We start from the raw sequence: 20,850 nt of genomic DNA, 5'->3' as shown, positions 1-20,850 counted from the left end.
AGAGGCGTCTCTCAATTTCTGCTACTGGGGTCACTGTTTACTGACAAGGAGTTGGTCGTTTTCTGTTGTTGCTACTCCTAGCCTGCTGGAAAGTGAAATACTACATTTGATCCGACCTCCTAATTTTCTTCTAAAAGGATATGTCAGGTCATTTACTAGTTGCCTTTTTATCATCCACTTCCCAAGATACAGTGCTCTTCCCAGCCTATTTCCCTCATGGCTCTAAAGCCCTGCTCTCTAGTAACTTAGCCTGTCCACTCTAAACTAACCATGGCACAAGACTGCTGTGCTCGCCAAAACGCACTGAGGCACGGGCAGCATGTGCTGAAACTTCATTTGTAATCCAAGATGACGGTGCTCATTAGATTCGTTTCCCTATTAGGCTAGCCGGGATACAGGGTCAGAGTTAAGGCTCCTCGCAGACAAAAGGCATGGCCTATACAGCAATGTGTGTGGACTGAACAGTACAAAGTTCTCCTGTAGGTTTTAACTGCCCAATAGAATTGGTGAACACTGATTTCTGTACCAAAAGCCCCTTTTAACCCTGCTTTTGAGGGGCCTGCAGCAGAAATAAGTATTAGCCTCTTAACACCGTTCTTCCATGTTGTTAAATGCCCTTGGCAATGCTTTGTTCAAGGAAGTTGTCCTGGGATGTGAGGTGGCAGGTAACAGAAGCCTCACTGCTACTCATCAATGAACATGGAAGTACTAAGAGTTCTACAAGATCATTCCATGCAACTAGACAGACTTGAGATGTCTGCCTGCTCTCTTCTGGGCCTCTCTCAGCAAGATGCCCCTACATCTGCAGGGAATCCTACTGCTCAACAAACAGGTGACGGAACTCTGCTCTGTATAAACGTGAGATGTGTTTTCCACCTGAAAGATACTGAGCCAGAGAAGGGATACCCTTCATTTTACAGACTCTTCCTATCCTTCCTCTAAACCAATAATTGCACATTTAATGGCTTTTTAGTTGTCGGAAAAAAGCATTCATCGTTTTTTGGCAAGATTTTGTCACTTGTCCTTGTGTTTAATAGGCAGAATGCGAACAGTCCACAGCATAGCTACACTGCAGGCACCAACTTACCCCCAACCTGTTACTTCTCTTGTGACTGAGCAACTAGTTGAATAGTTTTTATAGTTTCTTACTGCACTGGGATCACTGCTGCTGTCTACTCTGCCTGTAGTAGTGTGGTTGTGGTTTCTGCGTTAGGATTGCATCACTATTTTACAATTACCCTCTTACAAGCAAATACAGCATCATGCTGTTGTGATTTCTTTATAGCTATATTTTTCCTGTGTCTATCCTTGGCTGTAGTGCTTCACACTATTTTATACACACAAATTATTACAGTACCCCCTAGAGGTTCCAACTGAGATTGGGGTCTTATAAGTGCTGTCCATTCAGGCTGAGAAACACTCCCTGTCCTGAAGAGCTTACACCCTAATGGACAAGACGGACACCGGGAAGGAGGGAGGGGAAGCAGAAGCATGGGGAGGTGAAGTGACTTGGCCAGGTCACTGGCAGAGCTGGGATAAGAAGCCTGGCCTTTAGTGGATAGGAATACGGACCTGGAAATCTAGACTGTACTGCCTTCCTGAAAACCCACACAGTGAACTGCGCATGCCCTATTGTTAATCAACCCGCACGCTACGAATACTGTGCCAGAAGGAATACACCACATTTAAGCTAAACACATTCACAGAGGTGGTGGTCTAGTTCCCAGTAGTATGGGACACGGCATCACCCAGGGCTCCCATCTGCCACAATAGATCTTATCTGGGAAATCTAGTTGGTTTGTGATTGCTCATCCACCTTTTGAATACAGGCTTTTCCTGGGGTAGGTTGTTAATAATTAATATACACCTGGCATTAACTCCCTGGTCCATTATTCTCAAAGCCAAACTATAGAATAAGATGTTAGTCTTTAACTCAAAGCCTTTACACTGCTTTCCAGTTAGGCACCTTCTACTAAGATGTGAGTCTGAAATGTGTCAGCTCAGCTAGTATGTCTCCCCCTTGTGGCTCACCCTAGCCACTCAAACAGCTGCAACCTTAATTAAAAGAAGCTCAGGTTTGGTAGTGGCTTACAGTTTTGGTGCTGGAGTTCCTGTCTTCAGTGGCTGCGGCTGCCCATGGTCGCTGTATGGCACCAGTTGCTGTTTGTTACAATTCCAAATGAAGCAGAGGTGCCAGAAGAAATTAACCAACAAAGATTCCTTCGATGCTGGGGCGTCTGCTATTTTTGCCCCATGGCTCAGTAACAAATGTACTGCGGCTATTTCTTGCTGGCATAACACAGCTCCATGCCTTCCCCTAGCAGCCCTGTCCTGGTAGCATTAAGGCCCATGAATGCCACTAAGGCAAGGGGTCAGTGCTGACGCCAGCCAAGATGAAGCGAAAGCTGCACTCCATTATCTTTTTAAGAGTGTAAATAAAACTTAATGCAATGGCTGAGCAATGGCCCTTTGCTCTCCGTCTGATAACATGGCAATGCATTTCTGGCATTGGCATCCATCAGAAAGCTTTGTCTGCTCAGCAGGATCCCATTCCAGTGATGGGATTCCTTGTTCTCCAAAAACTTGTTTTGTTTTGTTACACCTGGTTTGTCTGTCTACCTCTGGGATGCATCTCGCTCCCACAGGTGTAGTATTGGAGCCTCTCACAGTTCATGTATTTATCCTCTTGACACTCTTGGGAGGCAGGGCAGTGCAAATATCTGTCCCCCTTTCACAGGGGGAAACTGAGGCCAGAGAGGCTGACTCACCCAAGTTTAAATGGTCCAGTCTTGGCCTGTGCCCATTTTAAAGGCACCTTCCAACTATTACTGAATCCACCCTGCTCTGCCTATCCTGCCATACTAGCAAGCAGCCCCAGGGAGCTGGGCTGGGAAGTTCTGCGCAGTGAAGAACAGGGGAGTGGTATGGAAATGCCTCTCGCAGGAGCTGTGGGAAGACAGGGTATCTGCTGGGAGAGAGAGAGCCCCATCAATAGAGCTCTGGAGGTGGGGCTCAATGGGTGAGAGATGAGCTTTTATCCCAGTGAATGATGGGAAGTAAAGGCTGGCAGGTTAGATGGGTGGGAGGGGCAGGGTGAAAGAGGGAACAGGGATACTATGGACATCTCCAAGAGGCAGGACACAAGATAAGGATAGCCCCACTGTTCAGCATTCTCTGTCTGAGCTACATGTGGGTGGCAGGGAAGGAGAAGAGCGTGTATCTTTATTATACATGTACAGCCCCTAGCGCAATGGTGCCCTGATACTTGATTGGGGCCTTTGGTGCTTCTGCATGTAATTGATTGGTGCATCTCTGAAAAGGTCCAGCAAACGTCTTTCTTTTTCAGCTCCCACCAACTCCTAGGCCAAAGGGCCTTGGCTATTGTTTCCATTCTTGTCTTCCTCACTGCTCAGGCTGAATGGCAGGAAGGGGGGAGAAAGGTCTGAAGATCCCCAAGAAGCCCCTCCTTCATCCTCCTCTTTATATTTAGACATTTTCAGAGAGGTTTTTATTGGTGAGGAAATGCACTGAATATCTACTGGCCTTCCCCATGGTGCCATCGCATCTTATTCGCCTTGGCTGTTGAAGCTGGCTGCCAAAGGCCAAACAGGATCACCTTGGGCTCCACACCCGTCCCTGTTTCTTGCTGTCTAGCGCCAGGGCTGGAGGTAATGGGAGCGGCTGGGAAGGAAAACAGACACAGCATCTGATGAAGCCTGGCCAATGGCTTTAAATGCCTTCACTCTGTGATCCCACTAATTTCCACGAATAAAGGCCATCCTGGCCTGGGCCCCTGACGGTGCTGAGTGGAGCACTTCACTCCCCTGGAGCTAGAGGCAGCAAATCTGCATCAGTTCCTGAGATGGCATATTGTGAAACCCTCTGCAACCTACACCTGTACTAGCTGCATCTCTGGTACTCCGAGCACTGTGCTGCGTTCCACGGTTGTTTGCACTCAGTGAACAGACAATGAGCAGGCTCTAAATCCCATGCAGTATCCACCTCACTTAGCCTTAGGATGGGATGGACCTTGTTCGGGAATTCCACCCCCCCCACCCTCTAAGCATGTCAGAAACATTCCTCTGGTATGAAATCCTTCACTCTTGCCCATCAAAGAATGTTAAGGTCTTAGAGAACATAAGACTTTGATCTAAATCAGAGAAACTACTTCCCCTTCCAGGAACCTCTTCTAGCTCCCTACCCCTGCCCCTCCCAGCTTTCCATGGACTTTCGGTGTATTAGGCCTTAGCCTTTCTTCCCCACCTGGCCACTTCCCTTTCCCGTGTCTGTTCCGAAGAGAATCTGCTTTCTGTCTCCTTCCCTGAGTCCCACCCATTCTCTATCCGCTCCATGGACTGACTCTCCCCTTCTCTTCTTGTACGGGCCTCTGTCCCTTCTGCCTCAGCTTTCCTCATTCTTCTTAGGGATTTGCATCCTTTAACTCTGCAGTGCAAACATGCCCCCGACTAATATTTGGGACCAACGAGTCAGGTGAGCGTTGTTGTCTTATCCTAGGGGTGCCAGGCTCTCTCTCACCTAGCAGGAACTTCCACAAACAAACCTGTTTCTTCAAATGTCTTGCATGCACACCCAAGGAGCTGCTTCCTGTATGTGCATGTCTGAATGAATTCATTTTAGCATGGGATCAGTGTTTGAGCGCCTACACCTAACTGGAATTACATCGAATTGACATCTGTATTTATTACAAAGCATGTAACTTGACATGGACTGATTTCAACTAAAAATCTATCCCCTGGAAAGCCCTGTGCCATGTTAATAGCATGCAGGGAAATACAAAACTCTGCAAATGAAAAAACTTAGAACTTGCCACAGCTGTCTGCAATGCCATACAGCCACATGTTGGTTTAGTTATGGCAATCCTAGACATTAAAGCAGGCTACTAGTGATTGACAAAGGGGGAGGAATTGCACTTGGTATCAGGACCATAACTTTTAAATTCTCTGAGTGCTGTGCTGTAAAATTCTCAACCACGGTGTGGTGTTAATATACTCTGCTGCAGCGGACACAATACTGCTTGTAAGGGCTTTGCATACACTGTATGCACACATGCCTCTTCCAGAGTCAAGGATATTAAATGGGAAAGAGATGGAGGATAAATGATTCACTTAGGTGGAATGATTCACTGCTTTCCCTGTGGGTGCTAGCCTTCTGCACAGGCTCATGGTGGGGACCGTGTTTTGCCTTAGTGCCAGCTGTTTGGTATGATGGTGATGTTGCACAGTAGCATTTTGTTGTCCACGTTTAGGCTAGGCCAAAGGCAGATGGGTTAGGATTATCCCACCCTTCAGCAAGCCAGAGTAGGACATCTGGCCCCTATCTTGTCTGTGCATGCAGAATCTGATTAGCACTTGCAAATCAGAAATGGGGCATGTGTGGAATTTGTCTCCTACCCAGCTATAAGCACAAGGCTGGCGGTGGTGTGCTTCTGAGCCAGGCTGTGAACCCTGTCCTTCCATTGGTGACCAGTTAAGTTATTCACCTCCGTAGTCCCTTGAGGAGAGTATGGAGTTTGCTGTCTGGCCCTCTGGGAATGTCTGGCAGAGGGAGGGTGACAAGGGGTTGTATGCAAATTACTCTTCTCCCTACAGCCAGCTTCCCTAGGGCTAGAGCAAGCACATTACTGCCCTCCATGAATGCCATTCCCCCAGGGCTCAGCCCATCACTCCACACATTCATGGCCTCCCCATATCTTCCCCCCTTTTACTACTGGGCTTGGCCCACTTGCTGGATTCAGAAGCATCTCTGCCAGTTACCTGTATGCTGACCCAAAGCTCCTGAAGATATTGCTGCAAAGGAACAGAAGACAGGGTGTAACTCACAGAAAGGCACAAAGGAGTGACGACAGCAGCCTGTGCTGGGGCGCTCGGGGCTACTTACGTGCTGTTGTAAGGAATGGGCTTCTGCCCATATCTGTCCAGGCTGGGGTTCTGATTGAGGCAGTACTGGAATGACACAGCACAGAGAGAGGGGATCAGAGATGGTCACTGTACCAATTAGCACCCCCCTACCTTCTGCACCTCTTTGCTGCCACCTGCCTACCCACTAGAGTCCAGCTGCTCCTTACCACGATGTGTGGATGTCACGTTTCCCATTGCTTTTCATAGCAGCCCCCTAGCTGACTTGCTGTATGAGTCTCCTCTCACACCCATTTTACCCCTGTGTAATTCCACTGACTTCAACAGAGTCACATCTGATTTAAATTGGCAGGTTGTAACGGTTGCATTAGTTGTCAGAGAAGGAATTGAAATTGTGTTTCCCCAAGAATAAAGGTACCTAAAAACCTCTTCTGTGACCTGGGAAGACCTCCTTCCAAAGTCTGTGGAAGCTAATAAGTGCCAAATCAAGTCACACTTTGGATGGGACAAACCTGGAAAGTCCAGATGCTGTAGGCAGTGGTGCACGTGTTTCAATAGGTGGTGCTCTTGTCTCAGTGAGGCCTGAGCCAATGCCTCTCTGGTGCTCAGGAATTTGCTCAAGTGAGATGTAAAACCTCATTGATGTGGTCGCTGAAGAGCAGATGGCATCTCCCCTTCTTGAAACAAGTGTAAAAAACCTTGGTGCAGGTGCAGATGGGTTGCTGTGTTCCACCCCAGAGGTGGCTGCATTTTAGTGGCAAGGGAGTGTGCAGTACAACTTGTAGAGTGCTTTAGAAGCTTTCAGGATAGCAGGTTCAGTCTGGAAGTGGTGGTGATTATTACTGTGAAGGAATGAGCCACCTCCCTGTTCAGTTCCTGTGATTTAGGCAGCATTGGTCTGTTATAGCTGCAGTTACTGGTGAGACGGTGTTGGTATTATAAAGATACTCCTACCAGTCGGCAGCTGCCTGCTCCTTTCTTTCTCTTCTTCCTCCTGACCTCCCCTTCCCCATTCAGACAGCTTTTCCATATATCTCCGGCCCCAAATCTCCAGAGGGACCCGGCCTGTACACACGCAGCCGCCCCCCCCCCCCCCACTGGTGCACCCACATTGGGGGCGGGGGTGAGTGTACACATAACTGTGCCTGGGGAGAGTCAGGCTCTGGTATCTGGAGTAGTTGATCCCGGGAGGCCTGTGGGGTGGGGAATGGTGAAATTGAATTCTCTGCAGAGGTAAAGTCCAGCATGGGATCTGAACTACAGTCACAATTGGTAAAAGAGAGAAGTAAATTTGAGAACCCTCTTGGGAGGGGGGTGTCTATGATTCTACCAGGCTATGAAGAAAAGGCCTTTTCCTCCTCATGTTTATGAAGTTACAATAAGAGCCTTCCCTGCATCAGCCAACAGACTCCAGAAGTGAATTAGACTCAGACTTTAAGGCCAGAAGGGACCATCATGATCATCTCGTCTGACCTCCTGCACATGATAGCGTTCCACTAATCCAGTGGGTCTCAATTTTTTCCATACTGGGAACTCCTCAAATTCCCCTCCCCTCTAGCCAGGACCTTCACCCTAGTGAGCGATATGGAAAGGGCAGGGTGGTCATGGCTGAGATCCCATCATGCGTTGATGCCAAAAGACTATCTTGAGGAGATCAACAAAAATGCCACTTTTCTCCAGGCAATGTGCAATCCCCTGGGCTTCCAGCAGGAGGCAGCCTCACTGCACCCCGGTGAGACAGAGAACTCCTTACCCTCCACGTCTGAGACACATCTGGCTTTAAGTACCTAACAGCGTAACAGCTGAACCCGAGCACTGTGGGGAGAGAGAAAGGTGCACGTTATCACTAGTACCCCCAGCCCTGTCACCCTCTAACATTTTAATTGTGGCTTTAACTGATAGCCTCCCGGATCCTGATGCAATACCCAGGAGAGAACTGAGGATGGCAACAAATAGGAATGTGAAAAGAGTGATTTCCTCATTGTGAATATCCCACCTGCGCTCTATAGACGCCTATGGTTGGCGGCAAGAGCCGAACCTATTTCTAACAAATGTATTTGGGCATAAGCTTTCATGGGCAGATACCCACTTCGTCAGATGCAAGTGGGTTTCTGCCCACGAAAGCTTATGTCCAGATACATTTGTTAGTCTTTAAGGTGCCACAGAACTCTCACTGATTTGCTGAAAACAGACTAACATGGCTACCCCGTCTGTAACTTATTTCTGTGCCCCCCAGTGTGCGCTGATGGAGGAGGGAGAAAAGGGGAGGGCGCTCCAGTCTGCATGTCCCACCTGATGGCCTCTGTGCTGTCAAGAAGCGCTTCACCCTGTTCGCCAGTGTCCATGTAAAATGAAATAATAAAGCAACAGCCACTGCAGCCCTTTCCTCCTCACAGCTCCAGCCAGCCCCGTGTTGACGTGATGCCTATCACCAGAGCAGTTGAGTGCCCTTGTTTAACTTAATTTCATTTTATTTTACACTGCCCTCACATCTGCCCTGGGCAGTTTGCTGTCAATTTCTGTACTACATTTGGGGCTTGTGGCATGCAGGGCCGGGGGTGGTTTGTAGGAAGCCCATTCTGTGCAAGTGATCAGCAAGCTGCTAGTGTTGAGATGCCCTCACTAAGTTCCGCAGTTAACACCCCGTGGAGACCAGTAGAAGCTTTCACACCTTTCTGAGCTATTGGTTCAAGCTGTCGGCAGACTCAGGCACTGCATGGGTCACATTCATTTCACACCCAGAAAGTTTTCTTCACAGCCATAAGGATTAGACACGAAGGGGCGAGTCTACACTTAAAACTTGCTGCGGCACAGCGGTATCAGCACAGCCGTGCGGCTGCAAGAGCACTTCTGTAGCCGCATTCTGTCAATGGGAGAGAGCTCTCCCACCGACATCATAGAACTACCTAAATGAGCGGCACTAACGCGTCTCCCAGCGACACAGCGCTGTCCACACAAGCACTTCTGCCGGCAAAACTTATGTCGCTCAGGGGGTGTTTTTTCACACCCCTGAGCAACAAAAGTTTTGCTGGGTTAAGTGCTAGTATAGACAAGGCCTTAATATTTTTACAATGAAAGGTAAGAATCTAGAATACCACATACATGGCAACTAAAACAAAAACTCTGCGTAATCACATTCTATGCTGGGCTTGGGTCATTAGCAATTTATTCTGGAAAAGACAGGTAGGGTGAGTGGATTTCTGCATCAGGCTCATCTGTACCTTGGGCTGGGGCTGTAGCCTGATCTGACAGCGTGGCTAATCCAAAAAGAGAAGGCAGTTTAGTGTGCATAGAAGCTGGCTGTGATGCAGCATGCACACACATGGGAAAATGCCACACTTACAACAGCCTGGCCGAGCCACAAGGCAGTGGCACATACAATATCTTGGTGCTCCTGTGGTGTTGTGTTGTTCAGTATCACAGCTGTAATTTTATAAGTGAAGTCTTGACCTGGCTTCATCGTGCTCATTTGAAGAGCCTCCAGCCATTTAAACCTTAATAGGGACCTCAAAAGGAATAGGCAGCATCTGAGTCCGTCACCCCAACGTGCAGCACGAGGGCTGTAGAATGGCCTAGCTAAGAGACTAATTGATGATGGCTTTTTCTTCCTTCAAAGGGAGGCTTTGCCCCTACCATGTGCCCGGCTGTACCTCTCTTATTCACGCTGGGTAGCTTGAATTCTCCAGCAGAAGAGACGAATCGTGACCAGTCATCCATAGCACGCGTGTAGCTGGGCCATTCCTCTTGATTGGTGCTGGGAGTGAGCGGAGCCATCTTCCCTGCTCAGTACCTGGCAGTGAGTGACTTGCCCAGCTCGGTCATTCCCTGAGTAGCAAAGCAAAGGAGAGATGTCACTCCCGGCTCCCATCTGGGGCAGGCCCTGGAATTACACGCGTGGGGCTCAGCAGGGAGGAGTAGGTGCAGGATACACAGCAAAGTCCCATGCTGCTCTCCACCTGCAGGCAAATACAACAGTAGACAGCCCTCCCATTTCATGACTTTAGTCCCCTCCCCCTAACCTGCAACCAGTGGGTAGAAAATCCAGAGCCGTGTTTTCATGCTGGTATTTTTTTTTACAGTCAGACTGAGCCACGTCCACCTGACAGGGGCCTGGCTCCATTTTGGCTGGGTGGCTTATCTTTATGCAGCAAATATGTGTAAGTCAGAATTCTATAGACTCGGCAAAGAGCTCTGCAACCCTAACTGATTAATGGGGGAAGAACAATCTTGCACTTAAGGGCCCAGATCCTTAAAGGCATTTAGGTGCCTAATTCCCGCTGATTTCAATGGGTGTTAGGCAGCTAAATACCTTTGAGGCTCTGGCCCAAGGGAGAACACAGCCGCTAGAAACTCCCTGCTGAACCTATGTTTCATTATCCTCGCCGTGCTTCAGTCCCGTCATGTGCGATATGGAGCTGCTAATATATACCTGCCTAGCAGGGGCTTCATGGACATCAGCTCATCAGTGTCTGCAATGTGCTTTGAGAGCCTTCGAAGGAAACATGCTACAGAACTGTCAAGTAACATCAATCTCCATAAGAGCTCAGCTCGGTGAGATAGGGAGAGTGTCATCCCTATTTTACTAAGGGCTAGCTGTATCGGTACAGCTATGCCGCTGTCAGAGTGCCTGTGTAGCTGCATTATGTTGATGGGAGACGGTCTCCCACTGACATCATAAAACCACCTACATGAGCGGTGGTAGCTATTTTGGTGGGAGATGCTCTCCCGCCGACATACAGCTGTCCACACAAGTGCTTATGCCGACAAAACGTATGTTGCTCAGGGTGTTTTTCACAGTCCTGAGCGACAAAAGTTTTGCCAGCGTAAATGCTAGTGTGGACAAGGCATAATAGGAACAACTGAGGCGCAGTGAAGTGATGTGACATACTCAAAGCCACTCAGCATCAAAGCCAGGATTGGACATCAGGATTTCTGGTTCCTACACACGTCCCATGCCATCACATGCCCTTTATATAGAGAAAATATTAGTATCTGTATTGGTTACTAAAAGTACACAATGTACTGCTTTGGAATAGGCCAGCAAATACATGTCCCAATGATTGTCAGCTGGTGTACTGCAAAGGGTGTGTTGGTCTAATAACTGGCATCACATTACCTGCTCTGAAATTGATCCCACTTCTAGGGCTAAGCTGGGGTTTGAGCATCTGAAATGAATGGCTGCTTTCCCTGTGAATTTGCTCAGTACAAACATCTTTTTATGGCACAATCCAGCATCCTTACCTTCTTCCACCACAAAATCACCACTGTCCACGTTGCTTACATCTCTGAAGTTTTTTTATGAACGGCTGCTCTGGATTCTAAAATCCTCAGATAACAGTACCTGTGGAAGCTATCCGGCTGCCTTAACCTCTAATCCCCTCAATTATAGCACATGGTAACAAAGAATTCAGAGGCAAAGGAGTTAACTAGTCAGTGCGTGAGCTGATAAAAAGTGATTGCAAGCTACTCGCGCCTGTTCTGAAACAGGAAAGACTAAAGCTTAACAGAGCTTGGAGTAAAAGCCAGATGGATCCACCTTTGATGGGAAGTGGGGCGCAGGGTAATCCTGCTTAGAGGGTGAGCAGCTTATATATGAGTCCCTCTTTATCTCTGTTTGGTCTTTGCAGGTAGGTTCTGAGAAATCTGACTTCAGACAGAGAGCCATGAAGTAAAACTGAGCTCAAGCTGCCCCCCAGTGCCCAAACAGAGAACAAGATCCACACACCGACATTCAGGAGAAATCGGAGCCAAATATATCATAAAGAAACAAATGTATTTACAATCTCAATTACACCTTTTATTCTCCTGCCACTCTCAGTCCCACTGTGCCTTCCCACCACTCCTTCCTTAAATGATCCTTTCTCATCAACACAATTCTTCCCCAAAGCCTTACAGCAATGGGCCCTGCCCCACATGGCAGCTGATGTCCTGACCACATGGAGATACTCACCACCAGCTGTCCAAAGATTTATCTACACTAGGGCCCTGAGTCTCCTTTATACTAAGGCATCTTATGTGTCTCTTGCAGCACAAAGGGTTCTTAAAGCAAGTGGAAAAACCTTTTAAGCTGCCAGAGTGCTAAAACTCATCTTTGTACAAATGAGATTTAGGGCAGAGATATTTTGCCTTCCAAATTCCCGTGGTTCTAGCTACATGGGCCAGCTGTTTGGGGGTTTTGGTGTGATTTTTATTGCGTAAAATCTCTGATTACACACATTTAACAGACCAGGCATGTCTGTCAAATGTTAATGTTAAAAAAAATTGGACAGATGTGCTGGTTTTTTGGCCAGGTGAGTGTACCCGGAGTATTGAATAAATGGAAACAAAATATCTAAGTATCCCTTTGTCCCCTATTTTGCTGGGTCTGCGTCACAGTGCACTCTGCTCACAGCTAGGTGGCTCCTTCTTCTGGTGATTAGCTCCACCTGGCTCAGTGCCTCCTTTCTCCTCTACCTTTGCAACTCTCCTCTTGCTCCTGGAGTTTCAGTGGGGCTGCTTCCTGACTCAGCTCTCCAGCCAGATCACCCTGTGATTCCCCTGCCTGGGGAGTCTTTCAAAGTCTCTCTCCACCAGCAGCATCAGGCATTCCTCATGCCCACGGCCCTATGTCACTCCGGCAGTCTTCCTAGTCACTGCCTCTAGCAACACCACTCTGCAGTGGGGAGGCAGGGGGACCCAGAACCATCCTCCACTCCAGGTTCCAGCCCGGGGCTCTGCAGCAAGCAGTCAAGGTGTGTGGCTACACCTGCCTTAGCACTCTCTTCCCTGGACTACTTCCTACCCTGCTTCCCCACGCTTCTCCTTCTCCAGTCTCCCTAGTGAGACTACCTCTCTTAGGACGGCTAGGTAAACTCTTTCGCAGGTGTTCCTTTCCCCCCTCTTCCTTCCTTCTCTCTTACCTCAGGGACAGAGACTGCAGGCTTCCTCTCTGCAGCCTACCCCCTGGCTTTAGAGAAGCCCTGCCGGTTCCCTCACAGGCAAGCTTCCTTCTCATTAGCACTCTACCCAGCTTAAATCTTCCCCATTTGCAGCTTAACTGGCTGATTGGACCCACCTGGCTTAATTCCCAGCAGTCACCCCACTCAGTGGTTGCAGAAGAAGGTAGGAGAACCCAGACCCTCCCGCTCTACTGGGTTTCAACCCAGGGCCTGTCCAGCATCTTCCACCCTGGAGCACCTCAAGTCAGCCTCCTTGGGTCACTTCCTATGCCCCTCTTTCCTACAGTGTGCTGCAGTTTGTCCCCGTAAGTGCTATCTTGCGGGCTGTGCTTGGCTCTGGTCTGCAAAGACTACTGCTCACCACCATTCCTTCTCCCAGTCTGGAGCTGCTGCACTCTCAGAGCAACTCCTTCTCTCTGTCCTGTCTGCCCCCAACTGAGTGGTCAGCTCCCTTGAATGCTCCGCAAGGGCATCGGGGCGGGGCCTCCCAAGCCCAGAACTGCTCTTTAACCCTTTGCTGTCCAGTGAGGGTTTTATACAGCCCATCACAGTGACACACCTCAGCACAGTATGCAATTGGTGCGTTATTTTTTTCCATAATAACCACTTCCCCTATATTTTTAAACAGTTCCTGTAGAGTTGAACTATTTTTCTTTTTCAGTAGCCTCTGTTGGTGTTTTAACTACCATGTCATCTAACCCTACCCAGGTCTGGTCCAACAACATGGTGGTTAAGATGTCCTGTCTACACTCAGGCTCCCACTGCTGGAGCTGTGTTGATGGTAGCAGTGGTGGGAAAACTGAATAGTCCAGTATAGACAAGGGTAATGGATGTCAGCCACAGTTCTCCTCCCTGCATCTTCCTTCAACCAAGGCTGAAACAATGGACCAAACGGTTTGACACCTTTTTCAGAAAGGATGCTCTGGCCTGGTTGGAAGGAGGTGTTTGGCATGTCTCTGTAGCTGGTGTTGAAACTGATTTGGCCCTGTCTACTAGCAGCCATGTTATTTTCAGCCCCAGTCGGGGGGCAATCTGGGAATCAGTGGTGGAAACAGACCATTATTCTAGTGTAGACATGATCTGGTTTGTCTGCACCTGTTTTGGATTGTAAGTGGCTTGGAACAGGGACTGTATTTCTTATTTGTTTGCCCAGGGCTGAGCAAATGGCTGATGCTGGCTAATGTCTGAAGGTCCCTCAGTGCTTATGCAGAGGTGGATATGGATGATATTTAGCTTACAGGGAGGGGAAGGCACAAGTGAGTAACATGAAGGCCAGGACTTATTCCCTGTCTCCACTTACCTCCGGGGTTCGGCAGCAGTCGACGGGAGTTACGCAAGCTACGCAAAAAACTTGTGTAACTCCTGTCGGCTTCTCTGCTTTTGTTCTGCACACCGTCTTCACTGCACTGCGCCGACGGGAACCGTGTTCCCGTCGACGCAGCGCTACGCCACTTGTGAAGATGGTCTTAGTATGTCGATTTCTGGATCTACTGAGCGGGTCTTCACTCACCACTCAGTCGATCCAGAGAAATCGATCTGACGGCAGCGAATTTGCCGCCATCAGTATAGCTGTAGCCTCAGCCCCTCAGAACGTCGACAGATGTGTAAGTGTCCCTCATAACGCTGCTTCATTTGGCTGAAGTCACTCACCAGAGATGGGAGCTTCTTGTTGGGGACTCCCACCAGAGTGAAGGACGTGCCTGCAAAACCCTCTGCAGGAAACAGAAAGGAGAGAAATGAGGACTGCGGCCTTCTTGGTCACTTCTAAAGATGGGAGACCAGGCCTAACCCTCCTGTCTGGCTCAGGAGCGTGTCCAAGACAAAGCATCGGGCTTTGGAGCCTGTTTGAAAACTGAGTTTGAACTGGCTCTGGACACAGCTTGGCCAGCCAGTGCATGCACAGGGCCAAAATATTTTAGAATATTTTCTGGAAACCTGGAGTGATCCAAAGTCCTAGAGTGAGTCCTGGGGTCCTGCAATGGAACAGTACCTATGTCTGAATGGAACTTTTGAAAATGACTTTAAAACAGTTTGGTCCCACCCATGCTGATTAAAACCATGCTAGGGGCAGTGCGGTCTATGAGGTAGGACACCAGGCTAAGAGACAAGAGACCTTGGTTCTGTGCCTGGCTTGGCCACTGACCTGCTTGGTGATCTCGGGCAAGTCACTCCTTCTTTCTGTGCCTCAGTTTCCCCTCCCACCCTACATCTGTCTTGTTTGTTTAGGACATAAGCTCCTTGGGACAGGAACTCAGTCTCACTATGTGTTTGTACAGCACGTAGCACAATCGGGCCCTGATATTCATCGGGGCCTCTAGGCTCTTCTGAAATACTACTAATAAAAAATAGTGGTAAAAACTGGTTCAGCAGGAACTGTGTTGAGACTCCAGCACAGAAAGGGCCACGGAGGCTTTCTGTATGCTAGACTGCCCAGGAAACCTGCCATCCTGAGTGCTCCCTCAGCAGTGGTAACAAGAGTAGGTATGTTAGTGTAGATGGGTGTGATGAAGTGGAGGGGTCTGTCTGCATGACTGCACCACTTCTGAATTGTTGCTGATTTGATAAAGTTAGATCATGAAATTACAGCATCAAGGAAAGCCTCTGTGTATCTGGATCCACCCGGAGTTAGCAGCGTTGTGGCATGTCTCTGCCAGGCCTGAGACCAGGAGAGTGATCAGCAGCACCCAACAAGCTGATGGGGGAAAACGTCTTGGGACAATGGGTTTGTTCTAGATAGCAAAAGACACGTCTGCCTCTGGTCTGAAGGGAGTGGGGCTCGAGAGCAGTGGAAACTTACCAAAAGGCAGAACAGAAGAGGCAGGTGACCCCAGCAGGAGTCTATAAAGGGACTCATCACAGGGGAAAACTGAATGGGGGAGGGAAGCCATTTTGCACCAGATTAAGATGTGGGTGGCTGTTGCAAGGTGCAAGGCAGGCAAGGGGGAGGGGGACTGACTCTGCCTGCCTGATGGAACACAGATGATCTCCCAAAGGAAGGATGAGCTTGGGAGGGACGCTGCCTTTAGGGTGTTTTATCGTTTTGTAGGATCTGTACTCCCCTGTGCTTTACCTGGTATGTAGCGAGCATACAGGTGTTTGACTGGACAAAGTGCGTGCGTATTGACTGCTTCGCAACTGCTGTGTGTCCCAGAGAGAGTTAGACCATAAGCAGACGCTTCACAAATCACACTTTCGGGGGGGAATTCTGGAAGAGGGGTGTGTTTAAGTGCCGGGGAGTCTGAAGGGTCAGCGCTGTTCCATGGGGGGGTAGGTGCTTGGACAGCAGGTTCCAGCACTCGGAGGGGGTGCCATTTTCTCTTTGGCTGCTAATGCCCACTTTGCAGTGAGGACGCAGGCTAACCCACTCAAGTGCTGAGAGTTGTCCAATGCCTTCCCACAATCCCCTCCTGTGCCAAGTAAGACAGACAAGTTCTTCCACAAATTCATCGGGAAAGAAATCCTACTGCAGCATGAAGACCCATAGGGAGAGCCCTGAGAAGGCTTTGACGCACACAGGTGAGTGCAGCCCCAGTGAGGATGCGGTAAGATTTTGCAATGTGACTGCTCACACCTGGACTAAGATAATCCAGGTGTTGATTAACTGAGTGAAGGCCACACTCTTATTCCAGAATGTATCTTTTTCCAGTTTAGCTTAACCTCTTTATACTGCTTTGTATAATTATGCTGGGAAATTTCCCCATGTAGACAAGCCAACTGATTCAACTTCCGTGTGTAGACAAGGTAAATGAATATACTAACCCAGTCATTCAGGCAGGAAAACAAAGGCACTGTCTAAGTGGCTGTGGCATTTTAAATGCTAAAACTCTTATTGAAAGGGAAAAGTTTGCTCACACTCACAGCGGGAGCAGTTGTCTTGCCATGAAGCCAAACAACACCTTTAGGAGGATATTGTTAATTGCGTATTCCCCCAGCCCTAATAGAGGATGAAGAGAGCGCTTTGATATGCTAACTACACCGCTGTTGCGGGGAGGAGCTTCTCTCAGTTTGGGGGAGTGGGGATCAGAACCTGAATTAACAAAGTCTGAGTGTTAACTGAGCAGGGAGGCTTGGTTGGAGGTGTGGAATTGTAATGAGGGATTTTGACATCCCCTGACAAAGGAGCTGAAATCTATAGAGAGGATAGGAGCCAAGGGGAGACGTGTACTGCTACTGGCACTGTCTGAACCCAGCATGCTGCTGCCAAGAGCAATCTAGCCCGTGGCTGAGATGAAAGGCTCCTATCCATAGACACTAACTATGGGATGCGGCCGGGCTGCGTGGACTTTGTGAAGTCTCTAGGCAGTCATGTCTTATGCTGCTTAACTTTTACTTAGTTTGATTTCCCCTCATTTTTCTAAGACAAGCACGTCTGGTTTTATCAAAGCTGATCTGAACCACGGATTGTGAATGGGGGCAGGAAGTGTTCCTGAAGGAAGGAAGCCCACGGCTGACCTCTGAGAAGCGTGCATGGGGGTCCCATCTTCCGAAAAGTACTGAAAAGCTGCTGGCTGTGGGTTCAGGGATCAGCCTGGAGACTAGGGAATGTACCCAGCTATGCAAACCTCAGATGAGCCTGTCTTTCTACAGAGCCGGGGCAAAGATTACAGTAGAACCTCTGGCAATGCCATGTTTGTAAGTGCATGCGTACAAGTGAGAAGTTACACTGGGATGTGGTGGCCTGATCTTAGTTTGAATACATGTTGGTAGGACTGCCTGTCTGTCTGTGCACCTGCTGCACACAAACAGCAGTAAAATAGTTGCGGGCAGGCTGCGTATTTAGGTGAGCCCCTCAGGCAATGCCAGAGCCACAGGGTGCATAGACACTGCATGACGTAACAGAAGAAAGTCACGTTAGTCAAGTGCCTCACAGCAGTTTCCATGTGACCTGGGCCATAAGAGTGCTCTGGGGCAGCCCCGGTGTTACCTATGGCTGCATTATACATGCCGAAGGGAGGCAGAGACCTTGCGGCCTGATTTTCTGAAGTGCTGAGCATCCACAGCTAATGTGAGATTCACTAGGAGGAGTTGTAGGGACTCAGCATCTTTGAACACCAGACTGCTGTTTTATAGGAGACAGACTAAAGGAGAATGTCGGAGCTGGAGAAATAGTGCTACAGGCACTAGTGATACCTTACACTTTATATAGTGCTTCGCAGCCCAGGGTCTCAAAGCGATTTACAAAGGGGCTGAGGATCGTTATCTCTGTTTTACCATGAGACAACTGAAGCGACTCACTGGGAGAACCACCAATAAAACCCAGGTCTCCTGAGTCTCTGTTCTGTGCATGATCCACAGGCCTATACTGCCTCCCAAAAGAGTATGTCAAAGCCCTGTGCTAACATTACCTTTGGTGCACGTGGTGGTTGTCCTGGAATGTTCATCTGGGAGTTTGTTCCCTGCTGAGTCTATGTCCATTCGACGTAAGGTTGGCAGGTCTGGGTGGAAAAGCCTGTCCTTTACTCCAGCCAGCATGACAGTCCTAGGTTCCAGGGGCAGGAGCACAGCTGGGGCCGTGTAGACACGATGGCCATCGTCAGGCCATGGTACCAAATCAATTACTTGAGCCATTGCTGTAAACTAGCAAAGCCAAAGAGAAAGCAAAATTAAAAGGACAAGTACAAAAACATGACATTTATTTGTTAACAGTTGTACCTATATCCTGACAGATAGGCCATGTCCTGATGACGTGATGCGTACAGGACATCCAGTTAATCCCCTAGAGATGAGACATTGTTTATTTCCCTGGTTTTGTTGCAGGTGTGCTAGCAAAGGGAACAATACACGGTCGTATCAAATGAAAGGAATGGAGATGGCCCAATGAATGTTTGCTGGGCACTCTGTGCCCACCTCAATCCCTTCAAAACTTGTAGGGTCTTGGGCATACGGCAGGCATACCATGCAAGTGATTAAACAGGGCCTGGAGGAACATTTCACTCTCTGAGCTCAGACACCCCGCTGCAATCCTGATAAAGGCACAGGGAGTGGTGTACATGCACATCTGATGACAGGAGTGGCTTTAATCACCGAGGATCACATTTTTGGAAGTGGCTTCTACCTCCATTTTTCAGTGGCCAAATTCAGATGCTGACGGCCTGATTTTTCAGAGGTCTGGAGCACCTGTCACTCCAGTGGAAGTGAATGGGAACTCTGGGGGCACAGGAGAGGCTGTTGAACGTGAAATGAAAGAGGCGTTTTCAAAATGTGGCCCATCACACCTGCACTGGGCCCAGGACTCCCCCGACTGCGCCCTCTGTGCCCTATGCCCATGTCTCACTTTGTGCCTTCTTATGCTGCCCTGTGCCTTCTTATCCGCCTCCTAGCTAACGTGAGCCCAATGCTCCTGCAGAGCCATCCCTTGTGAATTGTTCCAGCCGCACTGTCCAATAGCCACCCCAGCTTTGTTCTGTTTGTACTGGTCTGCACTGGATCTGCCCATGACTTTTTAGGGCCTGATCCAACTCTCACTGAAGTCAATTGAAAGAAGCTCACTGCAATGGCCGTGGGATTGGGTCCTTAGTTTGTAAACTCTGTAGGGCAGAGATTCCCGTCTTGCATGGCACCTGGTCTACTGGAAAGAGCCAGGAACCCTTATAGCACTTTAGAAATAACAATGTGCTCAGGATCTGCTAATGGTACCTGACTGCAAATGAGGCAAAAAGGGAATGTAGACTATTTCTCGGACTTTCCAAAGCAGGAGAGGTAGAAAAAGAGAGAACAAGGGGAGCTTGGAAGCCGGCCTCATGAGGAAGCTTGTCAGGAACAGTTTTAATCTGCAAAGTTGGGAAGAACTTGATTAAAGTCAATGGAAAACCTCTTACTCCTAGACCAGTAAAATTAATGGTAACCAGTAAACCAGTAAAATAGCCTAGAAAAACAAGGACACAATTAAGCCCTTAAATGTACTATTTTGGTTTAGGATTCAAAGTCTTTCTTCACTTTCAAACGACTCAATCACACACATACCAGAAATCAGCCAGAATCAACACTCTGGTTCGGATTACCCCCAACTTTGGGAAAGTTCATCTCCACATCTGGACCACCTGCCAGCTGACCCCTCGCTCCAAAAAGGACTGAACTCAAATCTTGGCTTCTAACTCCTCTGAACCTGGAGGAGGGCAGCTCTGAAATTTGCATCTTATTGCATTCAGGAAACAATTGGCAGGGAGTTAATTGTGAATTTTCCCCGTGGCTGTGCGGCTGTATGATGAGCATTTAACTCCCAGGAGAAAAGCTTCCTGCAGCTCTAAAAAGAGAGAGACGTCAGCCCCAGGATGTGGAAGTTTTGCTGGACTCCTCAGATTCTTCCCCTGTGAGCAGTGTTGACCAAAAGAGACTACAAAGACAGTGCAGAGGAAAAGCAACACCAGAGCTTTAGGATAGATTATAAATCTCCCGCAGGGGCCCGTGTCTGTACAAACAGAACCTAACACATTTTGGGATGCTGCCACAGCATAAATAGTAAATAATAATAAATACCTAAACCGAAGCGATACCTATTTTCTCAGCTTTCTTCGCATTGTGTGAGCCTTGTCTGAGGCCAGACGTGGGTTTCTGTCATTCTGTTTACTAATCCCTTTTTCCCCACGGCAACAGGCAGCCAATATCAAAAGTAGTTGTTAGGTGATGAGGGCAGGGTTGCTAAGTAACCAGAGCAGTGTCCCTGCAGTTACCTGGTAACTGGTGACCCCCATTCAGCAGGGCTGAAAGGAAAGTTCCAAGCACAGCAGGCCTCCAGCTGGCTGCTGCAGCTCCCTGATAAAGAGCCGGTTTGTTTTCAGAGGGAGAAAAGTCACAGAGCTGGGTGGCTGCCTGCAAGCAGCCCTGGAGGAGAGCGCTGGCGTGTGAAAGTGCATTATCCCACAACCAACGCTATCCCCAAGTGCAGAGGTCTCATAGCACCCGACAGATTCACCCATCATGGTGCCAACTGCACCCTCAACACCCCACGTACAGTGGGGGAAGCTAATATGGAATTATGCACCTTAGAAAACTAAGGACACTGCACCCAATGTTTCGCTGCTGGGATAGGAAAATAC

At 48.7% G+C, this 20,850-nt stretch overlaps 1 protein-coding gene across 1 annotated transcript; it reads right to left on the bottom strand.

Moving 5' to 3' along the window:
- Window positions 1-3,390: 3,390 nt before the first annotated feature.
- On the bottom strand, window positions 3,391-20,368 carry SPMIP8 (sperm microtubule inner protein 8). The gene is given in 8 exon segments (XM_067550083.1): window positions 3,391-3,681; window positions 5,775-5,807; window positions 5,899-5,963; window positions 7,630-7,691; window positions 9,527-9,701; window positions 14,465-14,526; window positions 18,160-18,391; window positions 20,291-20,368. Coding segments are annotated over 7 exon segments (651 nt in total). The 5' UTR covers window positions 18,383-18,391; window positions 20,291-20,368; the 3' UTR covers window positions 3,391-3,650.
- Between the last annotated feature and the right edge of the window lie 482 nt (window positions 20,369-20,850).

The sequence above is a fragment of the Emydura macquarii genome, unplaced genomic scaffold, assembly GCF_026122565.2.
Source record: "Emydura macquarii macquarii isolate MOO-44397 ecotype Brisbane River unplaced genomic scaffold, CSIRO-AGI_Emac_v2 contig_295, whole genome shotgun sequence".
Taxonomy (NCBI): domain Eukaryota; kingdom Metazoa; phylum Chordata; order Testudines; family Chelidae; genus Emydura; species Emydura macquarii.
This window is presented reverse-complemented; position numbering and strand designations above follow the sequence as displayed.